Raw genomic sequence first — 9773 nt, forward strand, 5'->3', positions numbered from 1 at the left:
ATTTCGTTGCAAGAAATCTGAAGATATCCGCCACCAATACTGACCTGACTGTGATGGTCGATGGAGAAATGATTTCGACCATCAAGTTTCCCAAAATACTTGGCGTCACATTTGACAGCTCTTACACATTCTCCCCACATGCCACAGCAATCGGCGATAAAATCAAAAGTAGAAACAAGGTCCTTATGTCACTTGCTGGCAGTACTTGGGGTGCAGACAAAGAAACCTTGTTGACCACGTACAAAGCAATTGGCCGGTCTGTGGTAAGTTATGCGGCGCCAGTGTGGTCTTGTCAACTTTGTAACGCGCAGTGGAATAATATTCAGATCTGTCAGAATGCCGCTCTCCGAACTGCGACGGGCTGTCTCCTCAGTTTTCATGTGGATCACCTTCATCAGGAGACAAAGATCCTATCAGTGCGAAGACATAACTACATGCTGTCTAAGCAATACCTTTTGGGCTGTTATCGCAGAGACCATCCAAATCATCATCTTGTGGATAAATATCCACCGCCCAGAAGTTTTATGGGAGATCTACATGATCTAGAGCGTGAGGTTCAGCGATACAAGAGAGAACCTCTAGATCGAGCGGCATATCAAGCAGGTCTAAACAACATTCATGCAGACACTGTAGCAGATGCGGTAATTGGCTACCGGGTGAATGTAGTCCTTGGAGAACAACCGCCACCCATTGCACTTGAAGAAATCGGCCTCCCCCGGCAAACTAGAGCAGTTTTGGCTGAATTAAGTTCCGGCAGATGCAGCCGCCTTAATTCCTACAGAGCTAGGATTGATGCCGACGTGCGTCCTCATTGTAACCAGGGACCGCACGCTACACGTCACCTGTTTAACTGCCCGCCCAGACCCACTCGACTCAGACCCAGATCCCTGTGGACGCACCCCATCTTAGTCGAAGAGTTCCTGGGTCTTGACACTCAATAGACTCAAGCAGACGAAAGATAGAACACAATAAACTGCTACAACAACAACAACAGGTTGCGGATAGTAAAATACCCCATATGCAGTAGCTGCAGCGGCATTCGTGAGTGGTCGGGCGGCACCGGCTCTTGCACAAATACATAGTGCCTAAGATGCTCGATTGGCCCACCTTTTCCCTTGGCGATCGGTCGAGGATCGCCACCTCCACATGAAAATGTGGCTACAACAATAACAACACATTGCTAACAAAAGAAAACCTAGGACGGTAAATTCTGAGTGGTACAAGACAATTTCTTTGTCTGATGTATCGGAGAAATATGAAAACGAAGAAAATCATTGTTAACCTTGACAATGGGAGCTCTCAAACCAGCGCCTTTTTTGACCGGCCAAAATATCAATTTAATGTGTCATACGCCGTAAAGAACTGACTTGGCACCCAATGAATTCTTTTTATTCTCGCACATAAAGGAAAATATGCATGGTCAACGTTTTTTGTCGCAAAAAGATGTTGTTGAAGCGCACAGTAAAATTACTTTGTTGTTGTAGCAGTGTGTTAAACACTGAGGAGGCAGCCCTTGCCGATGAAGAAATCCATCGGGTCAATCCGGTACGTACAACCGGCTGCCATGGGATTTCGAGGTGTTTTTATTGGAGTGGAGAAAGTGCTTTGACAATTGGTTTGAGCGCATGCAAAAATGTATAGGCCATATTCCAGCAACACTTTGAAAAACAATAAAACAATTGTTGGTGAAAAATATTTGCATTTTCACAGTTAGGTCAGAAATATATAGCAGCCCTCGTATAATGGAATTGTCCTTATATAAGTCAATTTGTATTTGTTTATCTGTCAGTTTGTTTCTTCCGGCGGAAACGATTTTCTTGAAATTTTCACAGAATGTGTAGGCTGGTCTGGAAGGAATAATAGGCTATATATTATTTTTTGATATCGGATGGGGGAGTCCTTACCTTTACACCACTCTCATCCCATGCTAACCGTTTGAGCATAAGCCAACCTATGTATGTATTATAACGGGGGCTTTAATTAAAAAAGATTTTACTATATTTTGACTTAAAGTGGATTTTGCTCTAAAAATGTGTCACAATAATAAAAATACTCATTATGTTATTTGTGGTCTGGACAATTTGTGTAAAACTCAATTTACTTAATATATTTGCAAAAAGGTATGCCTATATGAGCCTATTCTAGAACGTAATATGTAAATCAGCTTGGTAATATCTGTGGTGTGGAATGGTTCTGATAGAGTGCGCGAAAAAAAGAGAATTTGCACAGCATCAACACCAGGGAAAAGACAGACATACTCAAAACGAAAGAAAGAAAATAAAAAACCCTTTCAATGAAAAAAAAAATGCAAACAAGGATTGATAAGAGCTTTGAATTGATGGGAGAGAGCAATGGAGTTGCGGAAGTTGGAGGTTAAAAGAGAAGCCCACCGACATCATAGCGACGTACAGGGCACTGAGACTGCAGCCAGGACTTTCTCCATTGATGAAACCGAGGTGTTGTGTTGTTGTTCTTAGCTGTTATTCATGTCAGAAGTAAGAAAAACATGTAAGTACATTCATACACATATGTATTTAAAAAAATTGTAACCATCTACACGAACACATGAAAATTATGAACGCATCTGTTAGCAGAGGCAGTCAGTCCATGCCGCAAATATCGATTTTCTGAATGATGGTCTGATGCTCTTAACAAAGCAATACGAGAAGACTTTTTTGCACTTAAACAATTGCAAACCACTAACATAAGTTAAAGGCAAACACAATACGAAAAACGCAACCGACCATACATTGCAGTCGGCCAACTAATCCAACTTTGATTTTATATCCAATTATACTACTTGACTACGTCACACATTTCGTTATGCATTCAAAGAGAGTTAGCAACAACTCTAAAAAAAACTCGCAGGGTGCCAGAGTGCACATGATTCCCATTTCTATAAAATACAAAAAAAAAACTTCGCGAGTTTAGAAATCTTCTTTTTGAACTGTTTATATTAGCTATTACCTAAAATAAACATTTAGTTCCACATCATGAGAGGTGGGAGGCAAATGTGTTATACAAGAGGAAGAAAATATACTGCAAGGAAATGGGCCGACGTCGACGTGTTGTGATAGTTGTTTATCTATCCACCGGCCGTGTTAATTTCAAATTGGAAATACATGGGCAAGGCAAACAGTGCGGGTGAAGAATGATGTTGGTTAAATGTCTGCACTTGGGATTTTCTCTATTGTACTTACTCGCCATAATGTTGTGTTATGCCTGGTTCACTTCACTGGGATGCTAAATTCGTTGACTGACGACTGTCTGCTGATTGGTATTTGATGTTTTGCTTGCTGCCTGTCTGCTATGCGTTGTCGTGTCTTTTTCTATTTTGTTTTTTTTTTCTCTACTTTTCTGTACTTCTCGACCGAAGAATAAAAGTAATTATGTACGCAAAAATGCGCTAGGATACATATGCTCTGTAGGCAGAAAACTTGTGTTTTTGGTTTAAACTTTGTGTGGTGTATTTTTATTTTTTTTTTTATTATTTTTTTCTCTACCCTTGTTCAATCTTTTTGTTTACTTTATTCATGTCATTTGTTTCTTCCGGTGGAAATCGAAAATGTACACTATTATCACCGTCAATTCACAGAATTCGATACACATCTGATTACATTACCATTTTTACGGTTCACTAATGCAAGTTAAATTTTAATTTATTTTTTACATCTTATTTTTCACTGAATTGTTTCACACAATGACGAGAATCCGTGGAGGATTCCATCCAAGAGGTTCAAAAGGTCAAAACGAAATTACGAATTTAGAAATCAGGAATTCACTTCTTGCGACTACGATAGTAAAATAAGAAATGGCTGGTAGATATATCAGCGTGAAGTTACCGACGTCGATAACTTTCGATAACAACAAGTTTTCTAACTTCACAGGGTGACACAAAGTGACAAAAAAAAAGAACAAAAAGTACGGAAATTGTCAACTATTTTGTGTATCATCTATATCAAATGATCGATTTACGTACCATTCATCATTTTTGCAATTTCACTTGTATATTTTATTTTTGTATGACATAACTAGAGTCCGGATTTTTATGCCAACAATTGTTTGGCATATGCGTTTGTATATTGTATATATGTTTGCAGAATAGAAATTCTGAAACAATTATATGCTTACAAAATTAAATTTATAACAAAATACCACCAAAATTGTAAATTTTGCCCATGAACATTTCACTAAGGAACAGGGGCAAACATCTCACATATCAATGAATGCAGTCCGATTCAAGTTTTTTAAGCTTAATGATAAGGGGCTTCCTTTTTATATCCGAGTCCGAACGGCGTGCCGCAGTGCGACACCTCTTTGGAGAGAAGTTTTACATGGCATAGTACCTCACATATGTTGCCAGCATTAGGAGGAGAAAATAGGCGGACATGCTCACCTCTGCGCTACGGTGGCCTCCAACAAAATACCACCACATTTGTAAAATAAAGGATGTCAAAATTTTGATTTTGCATAAAAATATGGAATCAAGACATAACCTAAGAGTGTGAGTGTGTTAGAGCTGCTACGTTTGCAATTGTACGAAATGATTTTAGCAAACGACTTCTATCTTTGAGGCCGGAACAAGCCTTTGTTGCGGGTCAGGATGGGAAAATGCGCATGTGACGAGTACGTCTCTCGCCTTATGCCGGACTCCGTTTTTAATGGTACCGGCTTAAAACCCACCCTTTGTCACACCTGAGGAGTAATTCCACCGCATTCGCATTACTTCGAGGGGGACCCTATATCTCCATACCATACAATTATCAATTTTGGTATAAAACTAGTATATGTTATTTTTGTATGACATAACCTAAAATGTGAGTGCTAGAGCTGCTACTTTTGCAATCTTGAAGGTCAGAAAAAGTCTTCGTAGACATTGGTAATAACGTAATCTGATAGAGAAACATCAAACCGTCATAAAGCCTAGTACTGACTTCGAATTTTCAAACGAACAACTGTCAAAAAGCACTATAACAAAATGGTGAAGATAATGCGAACACATTCCGTACAAGTGGTACTGAGCATGACATAATTAACAGGTAGTGTACCGTAAACAGCTGAGTACAATATTTTCTCGCGAAGTGCACTATCTGTCAACGAGTTTTGGTTGTGTGTGTGTATTATAGTTAAGAACCATACAGACGCAACGAAAAATGGCGCGAACTAGTATTATATACAAAATCAGAGTTGAACTCATCACTGTTTTTGACAGACAGTGCACTCAATTATGTTGTTGGACAACTGCCACTACCTGTTTTGCCAAAAACGGTGCATCGATTTTTTCTTCATTGAATTTATTTAATTTTCCAAACTTTTCCTCTTTTTATATAACTTTATTTTGGACAGAACGTGTTTTTCAATATCTGTCAAGTTATGATCAGACATTTCTGCATAAATGTATTTGATAGACACCAATCATCGAAAAATCAAATGATTTTGATTTTTCAGCTGTGATTGTGTGTACATGTGACGCATACACCCTTATTTCCACCAATGCTAATACCAGAACACGCATCATGATGTGCCATGTAAAGTCCCCATTAGAATCCTAAGACCAACCCAGTATTGCCAGTATTGGCGATTACTCCCAAAATTAGGGATTTAGTTTCAAAAATGGGGACAAAATTTTTGATTTGGCAAAAATTGCGGATTTTTCGGAGAGGAATTTTCGCTTCAAAATGTTGTATTTTACCATTACTGTTTTTAGTAATATTTGATGAATATGTAGATAACATTAATCGGTACAATTTACACCAAGTTATACATGCTGTATTCAGCAATACCATAAAGTGCACATCACGACTAATAGGTTATTGCTATCGATTATAGAAAGATGCCGATAACTATCCACATCTAACTTGTACACAATCCCATGACAGCCGGTTGTACGTACACGATTGGAGTTCTTCATCGGCAAGGGCTACTACCTCAGTGTATAACACACTGCTACAACAGCAACTGGATAGCACTAAAATAAAACATAGCACCTGTACCAATAAGAAGTTATGTCTCTGTTTGTTGAACAATATAGTGCAAAGCATGTGTTATCGACTGTTATTGCATGATATCGATAACTTTCTATCCAGTACAATTTGACTTGAACGGAACCTACATCTACATCGTTTTACAACTTAAGCTGAGTGATCTGTTCAGCTTTTCAAGCGGAATGCTGTCAAACTTTATATAAAAAAACGTCTGCGAAACGTTATCTGAAAATAGGCGGAAAAGTAGTATTCTGTTTATAGTGAGGAAAATGGGAAACAACTATTACAGTGGCAATATTTAAAACTATTGCCGGCATCATTTTTGCTTGTTTTATTGGTTTCAATGGTTCGTTTTTCTTCATTTACTTGAGAAAAAATATTGTATATAAAATAGAGAAAACAAAAAGTGCAGATAAAGAAACGTGTTTTAGTATGGAAATAAAAACATTTGCTTGCTGTCAAATTCCGCTCGCGGAACAATTAAAAATTTCAGCGGCTATTCCGAAAGCAGCATAGAATACCAACCCTTACAAAAATGTTATATCCATGCGTTCACGTGACTGACTTAATTCACAGCGTCTATTAAATTATTGCGAAAACCGATGGACTTATTTCTTTGTCAGAACACAAACAAAAGTCAAACAACAACACACAACAAAGATAACAGTATGGAAGCAGAGTTGATTCGGCCCATTTCGTTAGCATTTAAATACATTTGCAATTAAAATTGTGCGAAATTTATCCTGATGCAGCGACATGTCGCTACTATTTTGCTCATAGAACTCAGTACCACTTGTACGGAATGTGTTCGCGTTATCTTCGTCACCTTTTTTTTATAATGCGTTCTTGCAGTTGTTCGTGTGAAAAGTCAGTAGTACTAGGCTTTAAGGTCTTAACTGAATGAGTGTTGCGTTGAAAAATGCAGCTTTGTAAACAAATGTTAAAAAGGCAACTCGCAAAAGTTAAACAATTTTCAACTTTAAAACACTAGTTTACGCGTGGCAGCACAGAATGAAGCTCGCTTTCAAGCGTCAAAGTTTATTTTTTTTTAAATGCGTTTCTTTTGTGGGCTTTCTATGCAGAGTTGCATTTTCGCAACGCGTCGCTCAAACCGAAGCTCAACACCCTCATTCTGTTTTGGCCTTTACTGCATTTGACCGTCAGTAAAACATTATACAATATGAGCCATATTCTTGTCCAATGAATATTTATTAAATAAAAAATATATATATAAAGCGATTCAAAATTGCTCGGGGATTTTTTTTGGAAAAACTTACTTGTAATTGGGGATTTTGGGAGACGAAAGATTAGAAATTTGGGGACAAGGGATCAAAAAATACTGGCAACACTGGACCAACCTTTTTGAAGACGAAGAAGAAGTAATTTTAGTAAAACCACTTTAACACAAACATTTTTAATTGTTTAACAAAATCGTCAAAATTACGGAAAAGAAGTTCAATTCCAAAATGCCGCCCGCTGCGGGCTCAAATAGCACCACAAACGCAGCGGTACAGGCGGCAGCTAAAGCTGAAAAGGAAGAAAGATTAAGGGGAGCCTTAAAGGCGTTTATTCTTAAGGAAAGGCAAAGGAAAAAAGAAGGTTCGTATTAGGTTCGGTACACGTTTCTAGATTGTAGACAGATTGTATGATTGTATTTTATTAACTTGCAGAGTATCAAGCGAAGTTAGAGCAGGACAGGCAGCGAAAGGAACGCGAAGCTCGGGAGAGGCAAAATGATATGACGCTGGAAGAGACCCGTGGTCAAATAACAAAGTTGGAGCAAAAGCTTACCGAGCTGCAGAACCAGAAGCAACAATTATTTTTACAGCTAAAAAAGGTCCTCAACGAAGATGAAAACCGTAAGAAGCAACAAAAGGACAATGAAATGTACGCAATGCAAGCTTTGCAGGCTCAGGCCGCAAGTGCCGCACCACAACCTCAGGTTTTCTTACCGCCCAAGATTCAGCAGCATACAATGCCCGTTTTGACAAAAGTGAGTTGGCCCCAAAACTATAGCTATCACAATCTATATAACAATGTAATTTGTTTTAATATTTCCAGCCACCCAACAACCCTCCGGTAAAAAGAGGGCGTAGTCCCTCTCCCACACAACCGGGATATTACAAACAAACCAACTACAACCCGCCAAGTAAGTTAGATTTAGAAATTTCATGTCATTTCCCTTCACGGTTTGACATACCATACAACAACATATTAAAAAATTGCGACGTTTTTACAATAAATTAAATTATTTTCCAATTTTGTTTAATAATTTCTAGAACACGATGAACGTCGTGCTGCAGACTCCGCTAGAGTATTGTGGAACAGTAAGAAATATATTTAAAAGCATGCCGTTTTTAAACTTGCTTTCATAGATCTAACATTTACGTTATCTTCCAGAACCGCATTCACAATACCAAACACCTGGAACGTTGTTTTATCAAACTACGAGCAATCCTCCCCCGCCTCCACAAGCACCTACTGCACCGGCTATTATTTATACACAATACAACCTACCGCTACGACAGGGTTATCATTTAGAATTGCCACCTACATCAAATGTGCCTACATCTAAACCAGATAGCCAAGGGCAAAAACCCACACAAGTTTACCACATAAACTTAGATCAACCGCCAAATCCTCAGTCTGGGATGGGTGGTGGTGTTTCCAATAGTGTACAGGCTCAGAAACCACAAATCACGATGGAGAAAATAACAGACCGTTACCACGAAGTCAAACACGAAGGTCCGCCTTCACATGGTGGCCCACCTACCCATCAATTATCCGAAAGCGTTGTCTATATGCCTTTGCATCCTAATGTAATGCAAATAAGTGGCGGTGCGCCTCCACCGGTATGTATGCGAATACTTTGTATCATATTTAAAATAATCCCAATAATATGTTTAGAATTCAAAGCCGGGATCTGGATATGCTCCAGTTCGTAATGCTTCAGGTCATGAAACGCAAATGGGACGACAGCAGCAGATTACGGTTATGACAGGACAACCAGGCCAACAACCGCAGCAACAATTACATTATCCACGTCGGATGTTCTAAACAAGTGTTACATCTAAGTCTAGCAAAGTATAATATGTAAGGTATACAAAAATTATCTTTGGCAACTAATTCTAAGAAAAAACAATTTATAAGAAATGATATTTATCGTTACAAAGTGTGATTTTTTAACTTTTGGAACTTGAAATTGAAAAGAAAATCCAGGAAATCCTCAGAAATACATAATTTGAAACGGCAAATAAATCACAAATTAACATTTTATTCATTGAGATGAAACTTTAATCAGGCTCCTCTCAATGATATTAAACAAAATTTATTTGTATAATTTACGTTATATAGAATATTTTGCATCAAAGCAGCAGGCAGGGAATACTCTTACAGCATATCTTAGTTATTATTTTTATCTTCCAGGCTTTATGTTGTTGTAGCAGTGTGTTGTGTTCTATGTTTCGTCTGCTTGTTTCTGTTAAATATCCAGATCCAGGAACTCTGCGATCTAAGTGATCTGGGTCTGAGTCGATTAAGTCTGGCTGGGCAGTTAAACAGGTGACTTGTGTCGTGTGGTCCCAGGCTAAAATCGGGACACACATCCTGCTCGTTGGCCCACTCCTTGCCCTGTAGGAATTAGGGTGGCTGCATCTGCCAGATCGTGATTGAGCCAGAACAATTCTGGTTTGGTGGGTAAGGTCTCTGCTTCCGCGTCTGCATGAATGTTGTTTAGACCCACTTGGTGGGCGCATCAGCACAGCTGATGAAGCTGTAGATGTCAAAACA

General features: G+C 38.6%; 2 protein-coding genes across 2 annotated transcripts in view; one reads left to right on the forward strand and one right to left on the reverse strand.

The window, feature by feature from the left end:
• LOC106081359 (GTPase-GDP dissociation stimulator vimar) overlaps positions 1-3824 on the reverse strand; it is a 46597-nt gene extending 42773 nt beyond the window's left edge. Inside the window, exon 1 of the mRNA XM_013243250.2 lies at positions 3201-3824. Coding sequence (XP_013098704.1) covers positions 3201-3207 — 7 coding nt within the window. The 5' untranslated portion in view covers positions 3208-3824. The remainder of the gene's footprint in view (positions 1-3200) is intronic.
• A 2812-nt stretch (positions 3825-6636) lies between these two features.
• Positions 6637-9311, forward strand: LOC106081369 (serine/arginine repetitive matrix protein 1). The gene is made up of 6 exons (XM_013243267.2): positions 6637-7583; positions 7655-7977; positions 8046-8133; positions 8264-8311; positions 8385-8836; positions 8892-9311. Exons 1-6 carry the CDS (start codon positions 7451-7453, stop codon positions 9039-9041), a joined length of 1194 nt encoding a protein of 397 aa, XP_013098721.1. The 5' UTR covers positions 6637-7450; the 3' UTR covers positions 9042-9311.
• The last annotated feature ends 462 nt before the right edge of the window (positions 9312-9773 follow it).

Source organism: Stomoxys calcitrans, chromosome 5 (assembly GCF_963082655.1).
Source record: "Stomoxys calcitrans chromosome 5, idStoCalc2.1, whole genome shotgun sequence".
NCBI lineage: Eukaryota > Metazoa > Arthropoda > Insecta > Diptera > Muscidae > Stomoxys > Stomoxys calcitrans.

Bases quoted from the DNA above. Each gene is read 5' to 3' on its own strand.
- LOC106081369 (XM_013243267.2), top strand. From the start codon at position 7,451: ATGCCGCCCGCTGCGGGCTCAAATAGCACCACAAACGCAGCGGTACAG. The intron at 8,312-8,384 runs GTAAGAAATATA...GTTATCTTCCAG, and splicing joins CGCTAGAGTATTGTGGAACA to AACCGCATTCACAATACCAA. The intron at 8,837-8,891 runs GTATGTATGCGA...TAATATGTTTAG, and splicing joins GTGGCGGTGCGCCTCCACCG to AATTCAAAGCCGGGATCTGG.